At 37.0% G+C, this 21,678-nt stretch overlaps 1 protein-coding gene across 2 annotated transcripts in view; it reads left to right on the forward strand.

The window, feature by feature from the left end:
* Positions 1–21,678, forward strand: part of pign (phosphatidylinositol glycan anchor biosynthesis, class N) — a 35,100-nt gene that overhangs the window by 9,886 nt on the left and 3,536 nt on the right. For both annotated transcript variants that reach the window (XM_036558601.1, XM_036558600.1), the window contains exons 9-28: positions 422–462; positions 570–629; positions 774–866; positions 1,686–1,741; positions 1,833–1,911; positions 3,621–3,803; positions 5,835–5,974; positions 7,223–7,322; positions 7,512–7,604; positions 8,991–9,082; positions 9,774–9,879; positions 10,040–10,148; positions 11,223–11,325; positions 13,998–14,100; positions 15,856–15,942; positions 17,091–17,146; positions 19,783–19,858; positions 20,186–20,259; positions 21,289–21,331; positions 21,419–21,471. In XM_036558601.1, coding sequence (XP_036414494.1) covers positions 422–462; positions 570–629; positions 774–866; positions 1,686–1,741; positions 1,833–1,911; positions 3,621–3,803; positions 5,835–5,974; positions 7,223–7,322; positions 7,512–7,604; positions 8,991–9,082; positions 9,774–9,879; positions 10,040–10,148; positions 11,223–11,325; positions 13,998–14,100; positions 15,856–15,942; positions 17,091–17,146; positions 19,783–19,858; positions 20,186–20,259; positions 21,289–21,331; positions 21,419–21,471 — 1,747 coding nt within the window. The remainder of the gene's footprint in view (positions 1–421; positions 463–569; positions 630–773; positions 867–1,685; positions 1,742–1,832; positions 1,912–3,620; positions 3,804–5,834; positions 5,975–7,222; positions 7,323–7,511; positions 7,605–8,990; positions 9,083–9,773; positions 9,880–10,039; positions 10,149–11,222; positions 11,326–13,997; positions 14,101–15,855; positions 15,943–17,090; positions 17,147–19,782; positions 19,859–20,185; positions 20,260–21,288; positions 21,332–21,418; positions 21,472–21,678) is intronic.

Raw genomic sequence — 21,678 nt, forward strand, 5'->3', positions numbered from 1 at the left:
GGAGCTAGAGTGTAATGAGACTAACAAGAAATGGAAGCTTTTTGCAAGTATTTATATCCATTGCATCACATACAGTGACAAGCAAGTCTTGAAAACCTAACAACTTAACACTGTGTGAGGCTCATCTCTGATGATAGAAGCATACAGTTTGCACAATGCTAGTGTACATGAACCTCCTTTTCTTAGCTACATTCACCTCGTAGTTCCAGTGCAAAACTAAAGAAGAAAACTTTGGACATCCAACATGTCTTGGTTAATCAACTTCATTTGGGTTAAAATAGGACATTTGGATGAAGCATTGCTTTAACACAGAGTGGCTGTTTTATTCTTATTTCTTATTTTATCCAGTGGTTTGTCAGGAATTTATCCTTACTACACTGGAGAGGACTGACATTAACTTTCTTGGCTTTGATTATCTCAGATTGGGGGCTGGAGACATACAGAAGAGTTGATGTAAACCAGGTGGGCTTTTCTACACTGTTGGAAATAACTCTCTCTATCTCATTTGGCAATGAGGAGATGGTTTTTCTGATGTTTGTATTGTTTCCTTCTGGTTCGAATCAATGCAGGCTGACATAGCACCGCTCATGTCATCTCTCATTGGAGTACCCATCCCTCTCAACTCTGTGGTAAGGCTGATATTCAGATAGGATGCTTGCAAGTTCATGGTCTGGAGTAGCTGAGTGCTTTCTCTTTCTCTCTCTCTTTGTATTTTTCTTGTTCTTTTTTTTCCCTCACTTACCATCTGACAATCTGTTTGGTTTGATTTATAGGGCGTCCTGCCATTACAATACCTCAATAACAGCCAGCACTTCAAAGCTGAAAGCATGTTTGCAAATGCCATTCAAATCCTGGAGCAATTTAAGGTGGGTTCCATAACAGAGCATTAATCGGGCATTCAATTTTGGTCTGACATTAATACAGCTTGAGAATCTTCTGTACAAGCCCACCCTGACCCACCAAGTTTTAAAGCTGAGCCGGCCTCCAGCCCAGCAGACAAGTCCTGAACGACACAATCATGATTTGAGTTTGAAACTGACCCGAACCAGCCCAAGGCTTTCATACATTTCAACAGTTTTACATTTTTAGGCTGAGCAAACGTTCCAGTGTATACTCTTTTCCTGTTTTACTTGGAATTTATTACCTGTAATATATTGAACATAAACATAAAATACAGGGTAAATGCTGGCTAAAATCTCTGGGCTGTGAGAACACAAACATGAAACTTGAACTTGACTTGAGCCTGACACATATTTGAGAATGTCTTCCAAACTTGATCAACCCAACATGTGGGTTCAGACATATTTCAAGCTCTAGACCACCTTTACTTCTAAAGGTTCACTCATCAGATTTATTTCTAGGTATGTTACAATGTTGAAATATGACGTACTGTGTTTTTTTGCACCACAATATAATATATATATAAAAAAAAAGGAAATTCCATTATTGAATTATTTTGCTTTAATATTTTTAAGTCGAATTGCCCAAAAACCTTCTGAAGGTACAAGTCGTTTTCTTACAAGACAAATTGTTTGAAAGCGGTTTGTAGTTTGTAGATTTACTTTAGTTTCCTCTTTTAGGATTAACATGAGTTTTAATAGAACAACAGAAACTATTGCACTATATGCCAGTATGTCTGTTTTTTTGCAGTTGGGAATTTAATAAACTTTTTTTTATCAATACAGGTGAAAATGACACAGAAAAAGGAGACCACCTTATCATTTCTCTTTACTCCATACCAGTGAGTACAGGATTGGCCTTAAAGACTGACATAAACACCAAATTAGACTGCATTCAGTGAGATTATTTTCTTGTCACTCTTCCCTTTATAGAGTTCTCACCGATTCTAAACAGATGGAGTTTGTGCGTCACACAAGAGAACTGATCCAGAAAGGGCAGTTTCAGGATGCTGTGAGTACAGAGCAGAAATGTTAGTCTTACCTTAATCCAACTTACCATTAACAAAGCAGAAAGATCAGCAGTTTTTATATATTTTTATTTGGAATAGGCACTGGGATAAATAGTTAGAAGTATGTGTTGCAAAAAGGGTAAATATACTTTATTAAGTACATGTACTTTGTGTCTTCACTGATTTCAAATTTTATCAGGCCCACTTACCATGTAGGTGCACTTTGTTACCCCAAATGTTCATAAGTGGTCAGGACCCCCGCTGAGCAGGTGTTTTGGGTTATAGACCATTCCCAGCCTTGTAGTAACACTGACATGGTAGTGGCAAATTAGAGAGTGTCTATACTATTCTTTGGCTCAAAGAATAGCGAAGCCAACGTCCTTATAGGAAAATCTGTCCACTTGGTGGCCATCTGGCAACACTCCCTGCAGTTGTTAGTAGAGACCAGGCTCCTGTCTCTTTGAACCTGGCAAGGCCTAGAACCGCCAAACTGAAAGCCACATTAACAAATCACCAGTGAAATAGGTCAAAAATCACATGAATGATTTGTAGCGTAAACGAAATAAATAAAGCTTCCTGTAATCTATATCGGCCGCTCTAACAAATCAGTTAAAACTGCGGTCCCACAGTAAAAAAACTATTGAAAAACAGTTAAGTATTCAAGCATTAGATATTTAGGATATTGTTTCATTATATAATTACATTATGATTTATTTCTTTATTTATTAACCAAAGGCATTAGTTGAGACATTAACAAGCTAAAACTATGCAAAATCATAATTTATAGGGTTTCTTCTATTGGGAGGTGGCTGTCCCAAACCCTAATCTCCAGATAGTTTTTTTTTTCCAATATTGTTTTTTTAAAATATCTTTCTGATTTTCTTTTAGAGTGAAAATTTAGATTTGATGAGGTTAACTTTTAAATAGAAAAACTTTATTTAAAAAATGCTGTTCCATGTTTTCATGTCGCTACCAAAACAGAGTTTTAGTCCAAAGGCAGAGTCTTACTTTAGCTACACCTCTGTATTTTAGAGCAGGAAGTGAGACTGCATCCCTGTCCTTATTAGCCACATCGTGAGCACGAAAATGTGTGCAACATTAAGAACTGTCACTGCTGAAACAAATATTTTCTGCAATTAAGTAAACTTTTGTGTGTTTAAATGAAAAATATTATGATTGGGTGTGTGTACAACTGTTCAAAGCTGTGTTTGCTAGTTATGTGCCGACTAGTGTTGTTGAGTTATGCTCAAAATCACCTAAACTTGTCAATACTGAAACAGTCACTACTCAAACATTTGGTAAAAAAGGTTTTGGTAGTTTTATTTTAATAAAATAAACATAATTACGGTAAAATGTTGTTTAACAATAATAGTTTTAGTCTGAAGTCCAAATCAGTTAAAAGTCACATGTTTTTAACTCTGACTTTGAACCAGTTTAGTAGAATGATCAATATAAGCTGCCATATTGGCTGATGGTAAATTAAACAAAATTATAGGGTCTCCAACAAAATCCATAGTACTTGTCCACGATTCAGTAGTGTTGTCTGAGGCCCTCTGTAGCCTGGAACAGAATCTCTTTAGTATATCACAATATACAGTGTTAGAAATTTGCATGTCAAGTAGTGGCAAAGTGAGATTAAAAAGGGGTACAAAAGATTCAGCTAGATTATAAAAATAAATACTTAAAGGTCTTTGTCACCCTTTTCTTTCAGATTCATCATTGTGAGACTCTAATAGCTCAAGCCATGGAGGGCTTGTCCTACTACCACACCTATGACCGCTTTTTCCTGGGTTCCAGTGTGGTCTTAGGTTTCATCGGGTGGACGTCGTATGTAGTTCTTGTCATACTGAAAACTCACGCTAGCCTCCGCAAGCCGCCTACCAGCAGAGATATGGTGAGAAACAATACAACTAACTTGAATGTAGCTTCACGTACACTTCACCATGCAGAGAATTCCTCTTAGAAATAAGATGAAGTAGTCAGGTGAAGATGAAGTGCACAATCAGCTGTAACTTGTTACACTTAAGAGATTCACTGAGTATTGTTTGTTCATGTTTCTAAAGATATTCTCTTCTTAATCTGTGCTTTTTAAAATGCTACAGGAGACTTTTCATTGCCATTTAATGTATCAGTTCATAAGTACTGAAAGGGCATATCCTTCATTTTTCTTGTATTTTATGTTGTTCCTAGAGGTCCACTTACAACATTTGGGTGGGTTTATGCAGCAAAAACAGTCCTAATTCATTTTGACCTCTGTTCCAATTGGCTGCCCTATGTAATAGTATGTTACGAAAAAAGCAGTCCAGGCTGAAACACTCCATGTAACTTCAAAGTGAATGGGCAGGGCTAAACTGCTGTAGACCGAATAGGAAGGATATATTTAAATTTGCTCATTTTCATGACATCACAAACTCAGTCAATTCAAATGCGGTTTTATTTACATATATGGACGTTATGGATTGGGGAGTAAACAGTGAATTAAGTGAATTAAGGCATGTGCTCTGATATTTTCAGAAGTCTTACCATTAAATGTCTTCAGGTGAGGATTTTTCAGGTTATAAAATGCTAAAATTATATTAAAATTCAAAAGATGCTCTCATTGTTTAACCAGAAGATTATAGAGGGGTTTCTGTGTGAAACTAGTTTTTAATGTATTATTTGTTATGCAGTATTCATTACTATGTTATGCAGTATTCTGCAGTGCAGCATTATGTCTCTCAGCCCTCATTGGTTGGACAGAATTCACAGTTTTTTTTTGTTTTCATATTTTTGTTCATCAGTGTTCTCTCTCTACAATGCCCAGCATGCATTACCAAAACATCATAGAAACATTGGGAACCTCTGTGCTACTGATAGCTACTTATACTGTACTACTGTAGAATAATAAATACAAGGAAGCCAAACTGAGGTATCTAGATTGCCAAGTGGTGCCTTAGCAACTTTTACTTTTAGCGTTATGTTCTCCTCATCTGATGAGTCATTTCTGTCTTTTTCCGTTTGCATTCACTGGTTAATGAAAAAAAATGCATTTCAAAACAACACACCCCCAAAAAATCCACCCCAAAGTGGAATTGTTCAAGCGTTCCTCCCATTTTCAACATGCATCATCAGAAGGGGTGTTTCCCAGACTTTAAACTAGTAAATTTCACTTTGTGGCACTACTGTAGGATGTAAGCAAGCATGTTTACAACAGATATAGCTATGGTTTAATTTTTAATTTTGGCCAGAGTGTCCCTTGAAATACAAAAGTGCACGTTACTGTACACATTTAGCTAATTTCCTCTAAAACATATTCAAATTCAGTCCCTGCAGTGGACCTCTTGAAAGTTTATGGCTGAAGTATTGTTTTTTTAATGTCTTTATTTCATACTTTAGAGACAAGCTGACTTTAAACTGTGCTCTAGTTCAGACTTAAAAAGGTGTGAAGGTTTCACCTGGCATATTATAGTTAACATCCTGAAATGAAGTGTCTGGAAAGTACTGAACCTTCAACGAAGTAAGGTGAAGGTTGCTTAAAGGTGAATGTCCGGCAGTGTTTTCACTTTGGGTCGTTTAAGGGCACATAATGACATATAAAGGGCAAATAATGGAAAGCCAAATTTTCCTTGGTCTGCTGAAACGAGTTTGGTGTAGTATGTAAACAGTGTTAAAGTTTTTAAACGTCCATACAGTCCATAGACAGAAACTAAGCTGCAAAAACCACATGTTTAATTATTAAAGGTAAGGAGAGCTTGGAAAATGGTCATGTACAAATTAATTTTGACTGTTTTGGTACATAAACCAACACAAAGCGGAAAATGAAAATACCATAAAATTCAAGAAAAATGTAGGATATGAGCCCTTTAGTTAAAAGAGGTGGACTGTAGGTACATGATGCACAGAAACGTTGTGAGAGTTGTGATTCGTGTTTCCTGTGTTAAAACAGATGTCAGGGCGAGGTTTGCAAAGGGGGTTTATATGTGTTGGCTTGGTGGTATCCCTCTTCCTGTTGCTTCAGGCCAGTCCCTTCCTTTACTACATCTACTGCCTACTACCTGTACTTGTGTGGTATTCTGTTTTTAAAGAGTGAGTATTATTCATCCATTCCTGCTTCTACACTCTTAATAATGAAGATACCTAATAGGGTTCTTTGGAACCAGGTTGTTACCAGGTTTTTTCCCTTAACCATACATCCAAGAACCAAGAAGCATTTAGGATGTGTATCTGCAGAAAACAGTTGTAGGCATATAGTAAGCTTTTCACCCATCTGTATCAGAACTCGGGTAGGGATAACAGTATTATATCATACTGTTATAAATTACATTACAATATGCTTTTCTGACCATATCGTGGATATCACGAGTACTTCAAGAACCCTGACCAACTGCATTTTTCATCACAAACTGAGCATAATTAGTTAACTGGATTTAGTGTAGCATAGTATGTAGCGTTGAACTAAAACCATTGCACTTATAGTTTTTATTGTCTTATTATGTCAAACCTCAGAAAATTAACAGAATATTGTGTCTTTAGGTATCATGATGCTATATTTTTGCTGTGTCGCCCACCTCCAAGACCATATCTGTTCTATTCTATTAACATGTAAATGTAAATGATTAATCGGATTGTTAAAAACACAGACAATTTACGTGGTTTTAAGGATTCTGTAATTATAACACCCCGCAGTCTGTTTTAATTATCTCCAAGATGGTAACTTTCTGGGAGACGGGAAATCATTAACGCAAGTTAATGCAAAGAGATTTTATTGTAAGTAATTTTGGAGCAGCTGCTGTGCTCAAATGAAAAACAAAATGGAGATATATGTTTTATGAACAGCAACAATATACATTTTAACTGTAATAACTTTTAAAAGGATGTTTTGTTTGTTGGATTTTATGTACCTGTTTCATCTAGTTTGAAAGCACCATAGTGCTGTGTGTCAAAGGACCCAAGGACTGGGCGTTGATAGTGCAGACCGAATCTTAGCACCACAACTGAGAAGCACTTTAGATTCACTTTGCTTTAGTTTAGTTGGGGATTTGAGTATTTCTCTTTTCTCTTTTCACTTTGTTTACCTTTATTTTAATATATTTGTTTATTTTTGGCACTGTGCTCCTGTCCTGGGACTTCGGGGGAAAGAAAGCACCATCATAGACTCCCAGTTTCCTTATCCTGAAACAGTGTTTTCAATCACGTCTCTGCTATGAGGGTGTTGGTGGGGGGTTGTGTGTGTCTAGTGGATTTATTTTTTTTTTCAGTTCTGAGTCTGAAACTCTTCTCTTTCTTTTGCTGTTGTTATATTGTGAGTTATCTTGTTAATAATCTGGTTTTCAGATTTGGCATCCTGGTCAGTCTTATAAGATCAATCCCTTCCCTGCCACTAAGCAAGTGCTTTGGATATTTTCTGCTAGTTATGTTTGGGATAGAACTGCTGGTAAGTGGCACAGAACCAGGTGACTATACTTTATTAGCATGACAGTTAGCACTTTAAAATGCATACATGTACGTGTTTTTAGTACATAGACATCACCTGTACTGTAAATAATTGAATAATTATAAAGTTAATAATTAAATGCAATTTATATTGAATTAAATGTATTTCATCTTCTCCACTGATTTGTAGGTGGTCAGTTTTTTCTATCGGGCCATGCTGACCCTGGGGCTGATAACTTTGGGACTGTGGCCTTTTGTTTCAGGCCTTTATAGGAAAGCAAAGGTAAGATATAAGACTTGTCTTCTCTTACATTTATTGTTCTGGACATTGTGTCTTCCACTGAAAATCTAAAACTTTACTCACGCCTTTCCCATCCCCACCCCAAACCAAACTTTTACCTTGTTCATGTTCCTGGCCATATTAAGCACATATCATCATTTCATAGCATTTAAAAGACAAAATTCTATCAACATGTAACGACTTTGGCCTGCTTCAAAGACGTGTTCGTATTTTTGATCGTCATTGTGCACCTGTGGGAAAGGGGGGAAAAAAATCAACTAATGAAGTCATATTTCACTTCTCACTCCCACCATCCCCACCCATCACTGACAGAAATGATCCCCTTCCTGATACAGTGTTTCACACGGAAACACAGTACTGTGCAAAAGTCAGAGACCACCCTTCATTCATTTCATTTACAGCCAAAACAGTCTTAAAGTACATGCTAAGCATTTTTCAGTGTCAGAAAAACAACTAAATATAACCACATTTTTAGTATTTAGTGTGTCCGTCCTTTGCCTTTATTACAGCTTCCACTCTTTTCAGGAGTCTTGCTTTCGGTTTTTCAAAGAAAACTGCAGCGATATTTTTCCACACCTCCAAGTTCAGTCTTAGAAGTTGGTTGCATTTTTTGCCTCTCACGATCCAAATAATCCCAAACACATTCAGTGATGTTAAGGTTAGTCGTCAATCCATTGCTCTGAAAACATGAGCAGCTTCTTTGTTTGAATTGCAAATTTTCCTGTCTTTGTCTGTTTCTTTGTCTTAGTAACTTCTTCTTGACAGCTGCACATCCTTTCAGACTCAGTGTTGAGTTGTCTTTCCACAGTGGAAGGATGGACAGAAACACCTGTGGATTTTTTCAGATAGGAAAGAGTGGAGCTTGATTTTTTTTTTTCTCTCTCTCAAAGATGAAAGCTTAAAGTTCTGTTTAAGTACAGTTTTGGTGGTCTATCAGATCTTGCATGGTTGTTAGGAGTCCCAGTGTCTCTGTATGTTTTAATGATTTTTTAAAACTCCAGTTGCATCACTCATTTTGTTTGACTTTCCCCTTCATTATGCAAATGGGCTTATGTCTTCATTATGCAAATGGTCTTATATCTACTTTCCCCAGAAATATCCCCTGAAAAATGAATAACTTGTACTTAATGACTGTTTTGACTGGAAATTAAGTACATGAAGAGTGGTCTCTGTTTATTTATGCATAGTACTGTATATTACACAACAGAAGGAAAATGTATTATGATTTCAGATTCATATTAACTTTAACCTTCAGGATTATTATTCAGCTATAACTGGTGATAATGTAGTACAGTATAATCTGGAGAGTTATGCTAGAAAAACACAGTTATGTTTTAATAAAGATGTGCTGTGATATTTGTGTTGTAGTCCAGGTCAGTGAGCTGGGTGTTGAGCTGCCTCTGTCTGGCTGTGTTTCCTTTGTTGCCCGTAGTTGGACGAGAGTCTAACGTCAACTATGTGTAAGTTCCTCTTCTCTCATCATAAACTTCATAATGCACAGACCAGCATTCTTTCTATTTCTGGCATCTGGTCAGAGTGAAATTACACTGATTTTTCAACATTTCATTCAGAAATTAATTGAGTGTTTTGATGTGAAATGGTTAATTATAGCAAAATATATTCACTCAGGTCTCTTTATAGTGGTGATTGGAACCAGACAAATATAGACACAAATTTATTTACTATCCGAAATGACCCATGAAGCTACACATGAGTTTTTAAATGTAATGTTAATAATGAAAGAACAGTGGTGAATGGGAAATAGAGAGTTTTCTTTGGGTAACTCCCTACATGTACCCCTCCACCATGAATGGATGTTCAAACCATTTTAAAATCTTCTTAGGCTACAACAGTGTCTCAGACATAACACAGCATTTCATAATCATTTATGTACAAACCTTCTGTGAGGTAGCTTTTTGAGACACGTCTGTTTTTTCAAACGTCTGGTTCCTATCACCACCACTGTAAACAATTCTGACTCTGTAGGTTTCTCTAGAATAGAGCATTTCATATTAAACCATTCTGAGTGACTTTGTTTATATCTTAATGACTTAATTATCTTGACATTTTAATTGTGTTTTTTTCCCTCATTATATTATCTTTTGTTTATGCTGCTCATATGTTTACAACCTGATATTTTTTTATCTACAGATTGTGCGCTGGAGCTCTAACTCTCTTCATTTCATTCTGCTACTTCTGTTCATCATGTGGACGCGCAGGCCTGCACATGAGAGATCGCCGGCTGTTCATTGGACAGGTCATTTAGTGTTCTGTGCTTTGCATTTTCCTTTCTGCCTCTTCTATCTTGCTCACGTACTGTTATCACAGCTCTATGTAGGCATATATTATATCTTGTTGTAGATATACATGGAAATGTTGCATAATGAAATATATCGGTGATGATGTTGTGGCTGTAGATGCTCCAAGTGCTGCTGTGTGTCTACGTGCTGGCCAGCACCCACTCCAGCCTGCAGATGAAGCAAGGCCTGCCGCTGTTCAATCAGCTCGTCAGCTGGGCCACTCTGGGTTAGATATTTCTCTACTTTTATCTTTTCCTCTTCTCTGTGTTTCCTAGATGTATAGTTTAGTCAAAATGCTAATGCTACATGCAATTCACTGCTGCGTAGAAACTAACATAATACTAATACTAACATAAAACATTTTTTTTAACCGGGACGCATATAAAATTATTAGTGTGTGGTATACTGGACATTTGGGTTTAGGTATGAGAAATGTGAGAATTTTTGAAAAGTTAACATATTTACTATCACCAGTATAACAAGACACAAATCCAGCACTTAACACTTGCTGGGTTTCCTTACATTACCAAAATTGAGCAAAGGGATGGTGGTGCAGTGGGGTTCAATTCACCGGCCGGCCACCCAGGGTCCTCTCTGTGTGGAGTTTGCATGTTGCATGGTGTGAGTGTGTGTGTGTGTGTGTGTGTGTGTGTGTGTGTGTGTGTGTAAGTCTGTGTGTCTGACCTGTGATAGATCTGTCGAAGGTGTTTTCCGCCCAATGAGTGCTGGGACAACCCCAGCACCTCCCTCACAGTTCAAAATAGGGGTCATCAAAGAGGCACCTGAATGAAACACAGGCGTATCCATATAGAAGGCATGAGCAATGGTCAGACCCAGATAAGCAAGAGAACTAGAAACTAAGTAAGCCACTGTCTAGGATATGAAAAATGCAGCTTAGAGCTACAAAACATAAACAAAAGACACCTCAGAGCCTGGCAGCCCAAAGTGAGGGATGTTTGTGTGCGTGAAAGAGTCCATGAACCTAGCTGTAGGAGTAACTGATAATGAAGAGGGCAGAGACATGGAGGTGCTAGAACTGGAGTGGGCCAATCCCAGATGGGAGAGTCCATGTGTTGTCTCTCTAGAGGGTAGACCCCATGGCACCCTGCTTCTATGTCCAATGTACTAGATGTTTGGAATGAGGAGGATATATAGTATTGAGTAATTCGTAGTAGGAACTGCATGATAGGTAATACACCTAGGGGGTTAATACCACCATCTTTTAGTTATTTTAACTTCTTTGGTTTTTTTCTTACAAAATGTGTCTAATTGTCTGCCTCTTCTCTGTTGTTCTCTCTAGTTTCGTCATTTTTTGTGCCACTGCTGTCTTCCACACGACTGTTTCACAGGCTGCTGAGTATCCTCTTGTCACTCATCTGTGTCTACCTTGTACTCAGTACTGGGTAAGATTTTACACACACACACACACACACACACACACACACACACACACACACACACACACACACACATATCGCTGTTGTCAGAAGAAAACCTCATATCTCCAAAACGATAACTTCACAGGAGAAGGAAAAAACCTACTTTACTTTTAATGTAAGTCAATGGAACCAGACTTTTTCCAAGTCATTTTGGGCCGTCCATTCTTCATGGAATTTAGACACAATGTAAAGGACAACAGGCATTTTCAAATTGTGTCAAAAACTGAAAAATGGAAAAACAAAAATGGAGATAAGAGGTTTTGTTCTGACAGCAGCGATCTAATATATATATATATATATATATATATATATATATATATATATATGCCTGTAACAACACCACAGAGACACCAAGTGTTTAATGGAGAAGAACCTGCAGAAACAGCCACATTTTTGCGGTGGTTTCAAAGGCTTGAACTTCTTTTTGCCAAAGAATCCTTTCAAAGGGTGGCGGTTGTGATTCAGATCATTATCATTTCAGCAGTTTCTTTGCAAACTTCTGCAGGTTTACATCCTTTGTTTCTGAGTTCATGATCCTATCTATAAACACAAGCTCAGGACCCCACTGTAAGAGAAAGAGCCCCAGATTTTGCCATTTCCACCTCTGTGCTTTACAGAAACTTTAGCGCACATTGGTTGGAATTCTTCTCCAGGCTTTCTCCATACGAAATGTCTACCATCAGTCTGTTTCTGTGCTAAAAGAGTTTTTCTCTGAAATAACATTTTTTTAAACATTTTATGAAGTAGCCCGAAGGTGTTCATTACGGTTTACCTATAGCTATATGGTTAAAGAATAATTTTTGGGGCCACTGTATATATTTATTTATGGCTGATGTAATGTGGCAGAATTAATGTCAATGGACAAGTTTATCACTTCATACAGTTTGCATGGTCTTTGGCTTAACAAACTCTAAAAGACTCTGCAAGCAAATTTGGCTTGAAACATTAAACAGCTTTTGACCTCTACCACTTCAGCATACGTTTCACACATTTAGTTCTTTGTGCACACTTTCTTGTGTGATTTTCTTGTTTTTTTTGTGGCCGTCAGCTCTACATAGATTTCAGCTGTGCTTTTTGAACCATTGTGGTTGAGCACATAACAGCCTATTTGGAGGAAGTGAAATTGACAGAGACCCTGCATTTACTTTTTAAAGTTGTTGCTTCTACAGTGTGCTGAGAAATGCTTGCTAAACAATGCGAAAACATCAACATGCATTTGTACAATAAACCCAATACTCAGACTCTTCAGATTTTGGGGAAAAAAGTAGATTCATATGGCTTTACAGCAGTATATTGCAGTACAATATGGTGGTACAGTTTTTGGTACGCAAGCAAATGGAGCGCCTAAAAATGTGCTTCATGTTAATGTGTTGATGTTAAAATGATAATGATAAATGATGACATTTACCATTGTTAGAATGGCACATTCAGTCTGGTGCTGTAATCCAACTCATCAACCACAAGCTAATATGTTGCCCACCATATAATACACAAGCCACAAATCAACTCCCTTGGTCATAATAAACACACAATCTTTGGTAATACAACACCCCTATGACCGAACTATTACTCATTTATTTTTCAGGTTATGAGTTTATGAGGTTGTATTGTTAGTTGGGAAATAAGAGAAACATCAAAAATTTACATAAATATGTATGTATGGAGTGAAACTCTAGTCAGAATGTGCTTATTGTGACTGTGGCATGAATAACAGAGGAATGTGTTTCCATCACACATGCTAAAATCATTTTTATAGATGTTAATGGGCGTCTGTATAGATTTTTAAAAACTTGGATAGCTTCTTCATCCAGTTAATGTGCAATAATACATTTACATGTTTTTGTGCCAGCTACCAAGGGTGTAATAATGCACAAATTTCATAATCTAATACAGTGATAAGAAAAAGTTTGAGCGCCCCTGGGCAAATAATGCTTGTAACATTCTTTTTGCATATATTTCGGTAATAGTCAAATTACCAAAACAGGATTCTTTTTTTTTCCCCTCCGGTGTGTGATTCAGCATTTTCTGCTGATATCAGCCTAAAATTAGATGGTTTCAGTTGTAGCACAAGATTTTTTTCTTACTTTTATGGCTATTTCTTTATAACTTTTCAAGTTTGAAACATGAGGTGTTTAAAGGGCCCAGACCATAAAAATAAAATAATATGAAATAAGTAAAAGAATTTGATGTAGTATGTAAAAAAACTTGAAAGTTTCAAAAAATATTGAGAAAAAGTATTGTGAAAACCTGCAGCCACACCGGCTCCTTTGCAGATAAGATTGGACACCCATGTTCTAAATTAAACATGAAGATTTGAAGCTTGTAACATAGCATATATATTGTGCAATTTTATAGTAACACTTTAAATAAACAGCCCACTTTTAACATCTGACTGAAACCTGGCTAGGCTAACACTTTTATTCACAGTTAGTGGCCTTGTTGGGACTTCCAGAAGGTTACAACAACATTTTTTTTCTTGAAATTGGTTGCACTAATGGACTTGTACACAAGGGTGAGGTGTCTGTGGCTGATCTCAGTGATATGTTTGACTAACTGCGAGTTCCAGGATGTCTACATATAGCACAGTCTGACACTGTGATAGTTCACCAACTGCAGCTGTTTTGTGCTCTGTGAAGGTATGAGGCCCTCTTCCCTCCAGTGCTGTCATGGCTGATGTTTGTGTGGATCAATATGGAGCAGGAAGCCGTGGACACACAAAGTGTATCCAGCAGGGCGGAGGTAACACTGAAGCTTGTTTAAGCCTTAAGTTCCTCTAGCTTTTGTTCTGTGTAAAATGTGGTTGGTAAATTCAATGAGCTGTTTGTGTGTGGTGTCTCATTTCCTTTGTAAAGTGAAGAATGTTTGAGTGCATTTTCACTGTTCTCTGTAGGGGCGGGCTGGTGGTTAGAGTGTCCAGTCGCACAGAAATGGTCCAAAATTTGGAGAAGCAGCCCATTTGATACATACAGTTTTTTTAACAACTTTGATTAGTTATAAATTAGTTATGCAGGGGTAAAATGCACTATTCCAATAATTTCCTTTAGCAGATGCTTTTATCCAAGCAGTGGACACTCTTATAAATAAAGACACCAAATTTTTTTGGAGCGCTGCCATAGAACAAGAGCCACCATTCTGATCCAGAAAGAGCTGCTGTGGCTCGATTTTGTCCCACTGTTTTAAAAAAAGTTTAACAAACTTGTATGAATTGTATAAATATATAAAAATATAGAAAAATAAAGTAGAGGTGATAAAGTATTTTATGAGTAAAATCTAAATATCACTGATGTGCAGATCTACTTTTTATTTAAAATTATTATATTTCTTTATATTATATTGTTATATTTTTCAGATTTAGATCATAACTTCACTATAGAAAGTCTATGAAATCATTTGAAATATTTCTAATGTTGTCAGAAACAAATAGGCATCACTTTGTGTTCAACATGAGTTAGCATAGAATAACTGTATAGATAACATGTTTTGTATTGTTATAGTCAAACGAAAGAGAGTTTCTCAACCACTCAAAAAAAAAAGTTCATTTTCAAGTCGCGGGCATTATTGTAAGCTATAAAAGGACAGTTACGTTTACTAGTAAGGGCATCCAGCAGACCACACCGTTATTTATGACCTGCTACTGTGCTCTTCTCTTTTGGTAAACCTCACAAATGAGACTGGTGAGACTAAATGACATCGCATGTTGCTCTTTGTTACAGGAGAATTCCACCAATTTTTCAAAATTTCTGCATAATACAATGGTTGAGATGTAAACAAAGTCATTCAGGTTGGTTTGATGCGAAATGGTTCATTGTAGAGAGACTTACTGGTTCAGATTTCTGTACAATGGTGGTGATAGGAACCAGGGGTCACAATGTTTACAACACAAATATAGTCATTTTTTTTACTGTACAAAATGATCTATGAACCTAAATGCATGAGTTTATGTGTAATGTTGATAATATGGTACCACTATAATAAAATAGTGTTAAATCTGAAAAAAAATAAATCATTTTCTTTTGGGACTGTTTTGCCTCACAACTCCCTGCATGTAACTCTCCACTTTAAATGGCTGTGAAAAATTCAGATTATGTTAGTATGTCTAAAAAGGGGCATTTCACATCAAACCACTTTAACCATTTAATTATGCTGACATTTTGAAAACTTGGAGGACAGACAGACTAACCAGAACAAATTAGGAATGTACAGAGAAACAAGGCTTAGAGACTTTGCGGATATGCGAGGCAGACTGAAGGGTAAATAAAGGAGAGTAAATGAGCAGAGAAGAGAGTAAGGTTTGTCGGTGTGGGTGGAGCCATTGATCGGTAGGCCAATGGGGGTTTTACTTTGGTTTTTTAGATATTCTGTCCCATTTATGTCACATGTTAAAACAGCGGTGTAAATATTCAGTGAAATTTTTCTAAAAAAAAAAAAAAGTTTCATGTAACCATTGTGATGTACATTTTAGACTGTTTATAATAATCCCAGATGTCTTTGCAGCTTTACAGCATTGATTTTGCTGAAAATATCGACTTAACAAGAATCAGACAGTTGAGGCTGGATGATATCCGAAGATCATACTTCTTTGTATCCTTGCATTTGCCTCGATTCTAGGATGATTTTTACTTGTTAAAATTTTAATTCTGACAATTTTCCTTTTCCCCAAATAGTCAAATAGTCAACCAAGACGTGTTTGGTGTCTGAAGTTAGCTTCTTTATTTTTGAGCTGTAGTCTGCAGTTATGTAGCTAATGTAGTTAACAAACAAAGGAAGCTTATACTCACCCACCAAAGTGTCAACTATATACCTAAATCTTTACACAAATGGGCCCCACATCAGGGAGAACTACATTTCCCTCCCTTTTTAGTATATAAAGTATTTAAAAGTAATGTTATCACTGTCAAAATTTCAAAACATACCATTCACTGCCCAGTCCATGTGTTTCGGATACGGAAACGAAGCTGCAAAAACAACCCGTTATGGATTCAATGTTTTCGTGAAGTCACAAGAACCAACTCATTTACATACATCTACCTATTCAGCCTACAGCAGTTTAGCACCGCCCACTCATACTGAAGTTCTAAGGTGCATTTCAGCTCCGAGTGCTTTTTGAATGAGTCTCAGCACAGGGCAGCCAATCAGAACAGAGCTCAATTATACATATTAGTCTTAAAGGCACATTAACAAAATAGCCTGTTTAATAAGGGATAAAGATAGGTTGGAAAATAATGTATAAAAATTAATTATGACTGTTTTTGGTACATAATACCACACAAATGTTATAAGCTGACCTCAAAGAAAAAAGCAAGTAATTCCAAATAGACCTGCTTATGTGGTTTCTGACATTGTATGACAAATAATGGCCAAAGTGCAAACAAAATTAAGCATTCCTAATTGCAGCTACTACTGTTTTCAGGTATTTATAGATGGTAGAATGACAAAAAAACACATTACTACAGGTATTTTTGAGGTTACTTAAGACCTTTTTTACAGTTTGAGGTCTGTGATGATTTAGTTATGTTGTCAGCACAATAATGGGTGAATATTAGCCAACATTACTCGTTAGCTACATTAGACTTTTAGCTCCTGTGCAAAATTAAAGAAGCAAACGTCAGACACCAAATGTGTCTTGCCTGATCAACTACATTTGGGGTAAGAAGGGTTTTTGTGAATTAGATTTATGTCTGATCCATCACTTTAAGGCCTTTTGTTATATATCTTAACAGTCTATACAGGTGTTCTTCATCATAATTGCTTTCTTTGGCACTGGAAACATTGCCTCCATCAACAGGTAAACTCTTCCGTTCATACTAGTCTGCTTGATGCTGTTCTGTCAAAGCCTAAATGAGTGGCACATTTCTCCTGGAGAACACACCTCTTTCACAAAGGGTTTAAAGAACGTGATGCACTGAATTAGATGTGCTTGAGCAGGGGAACCATCAAAAGGTCTCCCTACTTTATAAAAACTTAGAGACGTAGTGATCATTAAATTTATCTCTGCCTTCAATTTCTTTGCAGCCAAATTGACCAATGGCTGATTTTTTAGTTTTTATTTACCGTTTTCAAAACCTGAAGCTCACACTGTGTGGACAAATGAATACATAAAACATGTTACCACATGTCCAGTACTTTGCTCTAAACCAAAGTTGTAGCGTATTAGTGTGGCAAAGCAAAATTGGCAAAGTGGCGTTTTTAATTCTTAAACGAAAAATCAGCTGCCTGTTTAAATAACATGAAATCATGTAAAGTGCTAAACCGAAAGAGGGTACTGGCTGTTTAGCACAATGAGGCGTGTATAATTATACTGTGCCATTTCGATACACAGTACTATGCAAATCGTTTAGATTTTAGCACCTGAGAAAATGTAAATAAAGCTGTTTATTCAGTCAGTAAGGATTTATATGCTCAGAAAAACACTAACATTAGAAAAAAATACAATGATGTTAAAGCAGTTAGTGATTTTATGTATGTCTGTGTGTTTGTTTCACCATTCCCAAACTTCTCCTCAAAGAAGCCCAGTATTATTTGTAGTTATTATCAAACTCCTGGTTTGGCTAATCGGTGCTTTACTATGTTAAATCATAGTTAAATTGAACAAATCCGTGTGATGGCTGGGGGCTTTGAAACCAAACTTTGTTTTTCAAAACTACCTCACAAGATATCTTTTTTTTTTCTCCTCAAAATGAGACATTCTTGACAGTTTTCACTGTATTTTTGTTTATATGCATTTATTCTAATAATAAATGGTGTTTTAGAAGTAATCATTGCTGAGATAAAGTGTGTCTAAGTGCCTAAGACTTTGTTTATGCCTAAGACTATTTACACCTACTTGTTTTATGTGACTTCTAGTGTGTAACCTGGTAAAAATTTAACCACGTTTCCAATGCATCTCCAGTTAGTCAGATTGAAATCGGATTGCTATGTGGCACGTAATATGCAAGTCAGCTCATATACAAGAACCAATCACCGGTACTGTTTCTCATTTTTCGTATGTTCAAAAAACATCAGTTGCTGCATTAGAAATCGCACAGATGTTTACAAGAAGACAACTGTTTAGAATAATTAGCCTCCTGTGTAAGTCATCGCATGTGTCCAAAAAGTAATTAATTGTAGCCAGACCATGAATAACGACAAGGTGAAGTAAAGATTAACCAAACTGGTGCTTTATTTTAACTAGCTTGGGTTGACAGAAGCTTCTGAATTAAACTCCGAGAGGAATTTCTCTAAAGCAAGTCAAGTGGGCATTTTTCCCCATATGCAGAACAGCATAGTACTGGGAGGAGTTTTGGTCCGCCAAAGTGGATGTGTTGATGTATAACATCTGGCCAAAAGGAGTCTCAGACCGTCTGTAATGCAGTGCTTGCCATACATATTGGCACCCCTGGTAAACATGAGCAAAAGGACCTGTAAAAAACAACTTCATTGCTTGTCCTTTCGATCTTCCATTTATTTTGATCTTTCATTCAAAAAATTACTAGAACCTTCAGTAGAACTGTATTCTATGGTCAGATGAGAACAAAAGAGCGTTCTGGCAACAAACACCACAAGTGGGGTTAGTGTAGACACAAATATAGGCATGCAGAAAAATACCTTGTCTCTGCTGTGATGTTGCACGACTGTCACGACCATGTTGAGATACATGCTATCATAGACTCCAAGTTCCAGCAGATTATTAAATCAAAACCTGCTTCAGCCAGAAATCGTAAACTGGGCTGTGGTTGGATCTTCCAGCAGGACAATGATACAAAGAACACCTCAGAATTATGGTATACTGACCACAGAATTAAGGTTTTGCAATGGTAATACCCCAGTGACCTTAACCCGTAGAAAACCTGTGGGACGAGCTGAAGAGGAGTATCCACAAGCGTGGACTATGGAGAGGTTCTGTATGGAGGAATGGTCTCAGATCCTTGGCCATGTGTTCTCCAGTCTCATTAAGCTGTATAGGAGAGACTCAGAGCTGTTCTCTTTGCAAAGGGAGGCTGCACAAAGTATTAAATGAGAGTTCCAACAATTATCGCACACAAAGATTTGAGAAAAATATTTATTTCATGATAACGTTTTAGATTCTTTTCTTTCAATCATTATGCTTCAACTAAATGCTAGATGTTTGTTAATATTTTGAATGAAAGATTAAAAGGATAAGCAATGAAGAATGTTTTTACAGCCCATTTTTATCATGTTTACCAGAGGTGTCAATATTTGTGAAGAGCACTGTAATCCATCTCTGTTAGTGTGTGCTAGCCGGTTCGAGTCGGGTTTGGATCATGTGTCAGGTTTTGAGCTTCAATTTCACACCAATGCAGACTTCCCTATAGGAAAAGCAGCAGCAGCAAAAAAAATCTGCCTTGAAAATACAGTTAAAATGAATTATATTCTGTGGAAAATAAAAATGTCACATTTTACATTGTGGTCTCTCTTTCACAGCTTTGACCCGGCTTCCGTCTACTGCTTTCTGACGGTCTTTAACCCGTTTATCATGGGTGGCCTATTGATGTGGAAGGTACTACCATTACATTTGTACTCACACATGCACAAATCTTCAAATGTAACATAAATAAATAAGTGAATACAGTGCCAAGTCTCTACAGGAAGTTTGTGTAATGGGGACATTAGTGGGTCTGACTGGAAAAGTTGCTCTCATTTGGGTGGTTGGTTAAAGCTAGTGGTTTACCCTGTTTGGTGGCAGAGAGCATAAAGTACTGCTTCTAACCCAAATAAATAGTTTGTTTTCTGATTTCAAATATGGGTGTGTTTTATCATTATTGCAGTGATGTCTACAGTCCCTGTGTTTCCTCTTTGTCTCTTTTTCTCATTGCCTTTTTTTCAGGTTCTGATTCCCTTCATAATTGTGATGTGCGCATTTGAAAGTGTACAAGTGTCAACAAGGCTTTCCTCGCGAAGGTACCTTGTTTACAGTGTGATATCACACACGGTTTTGGTTGTTCTTTCCAGATTGTTAGTAAGAAGAACTCATCCTGAAGAGTCACTGTAGGCAGGCTTCTGTTGCAGCCTGTACACAAATACTTCCTCTATAACTGAAGAAGGGCTCATCGAGCATCTGTCCCGTAGAATCCAGTGTATCTGAAAGGGTCTAGAGGAAGTGGTAGACTCCAAATTAGAAGAATGTGGAGCAAAACATATTTAGGGTGGTTTTGATTAAAGGGCCCATATGCTACATTTATCTTGTACTTTATTTTTTTTCTCCTGGGGTCCACTTAGAACATTTGTTGATGTATCAGAAACAGTCGCAATTCATTTTTTCATGACCATATTCATATTCAAACTCCTCTTTATCTGTTCAATTTAAAGCTGTTTTTGTTACTGTGCCTTTAAGACTGTCATGTGTAAATCTCAGTTCTGTTTTGTGCTTTGTTCGAAAAGCAGTCCGAGCTGAAACTTCTGTGTTACTTCAGTGTGAATGGGTGGGTCTGAACTGCTGCCCAGCCTGAATAGGCTGATGTATAAATAAGCCAAGTTAAAAACACCGTTCCCTCCCCGGTTCACACAGTCTATATGTTGAAACAAAGTTGCAAAAATAGCTTAGATTCAATATACGGACCGTATGGACTGAAGATCAGAAGTATGTTTCGAAATTTGGCCTGTTTTGAATACACGGTTTTGTTTGCAGTGTCTGCTTACTGTATCAAACTATGTCAAAGAAGTGAGGAAAATCTGGCTTTTCCTTTATATGAGCCCTTTAAAGCAATAAGACTCGAGTGTGATTTTACCACGGTTAAAATGACATGAAGCAGCCTTGAGTGGCTTATTGCTTTTACAAAACAGCAGCAAATTGCAATATGATGAAATCTCCCATGTTCAATATGTAGTTTAATAAATTTTTACAAGTTTCTACAAGGCTTAGGTTTTAGAACTATGTACTACTACATATAGTTTTCAAATTATATGATGTATCATTTCATTCCTTTCCAGCCTTTTCCTCATCGTGCTGGTCATCTCTGACTTGATGGCACTGGTAAGATCAGCAGGGAATTAAGAATTAAGTTACGGCACCTGTTCTTACAATCAAATGTGGTTAATTCTGCTTTTCCCTGTTTTCCAGCACTTCTTTTTCTTGGTAAAAGACTATGGAAGCTGGCTTGACATTGGTACTAGGTATGTGGCATGCATTTCCACATTTTCCTCTTGAGAGGTGCATTAGTTGATTTATTTCTTGTATTTTTAGTACAAATAAGCTGGAAAACATGTAGAGCATAACATATAGATGTTTTAGCAATGGCATCAGCACAAGTGTATTGTGTGCCTGAGAAACTGTGTCTGGGAAAACTGTAGGGCAGAGTGGAGGGCTTGTTTGTGTACATT

Source organism: Colossoma macropomum, unplaced genomic scaffold (assembly GCF_904425465.1).
Source record: "Colossoma macropomum unplaced genomic scaffold, Colossoma_macropomum, whole genome shotgun sequence".
NCBI lineage: Eukaryota > Metazoa > Chordata > Actinopteri > Characiformes > Serrasalmidae > Colossoma > Colossoma macropomum.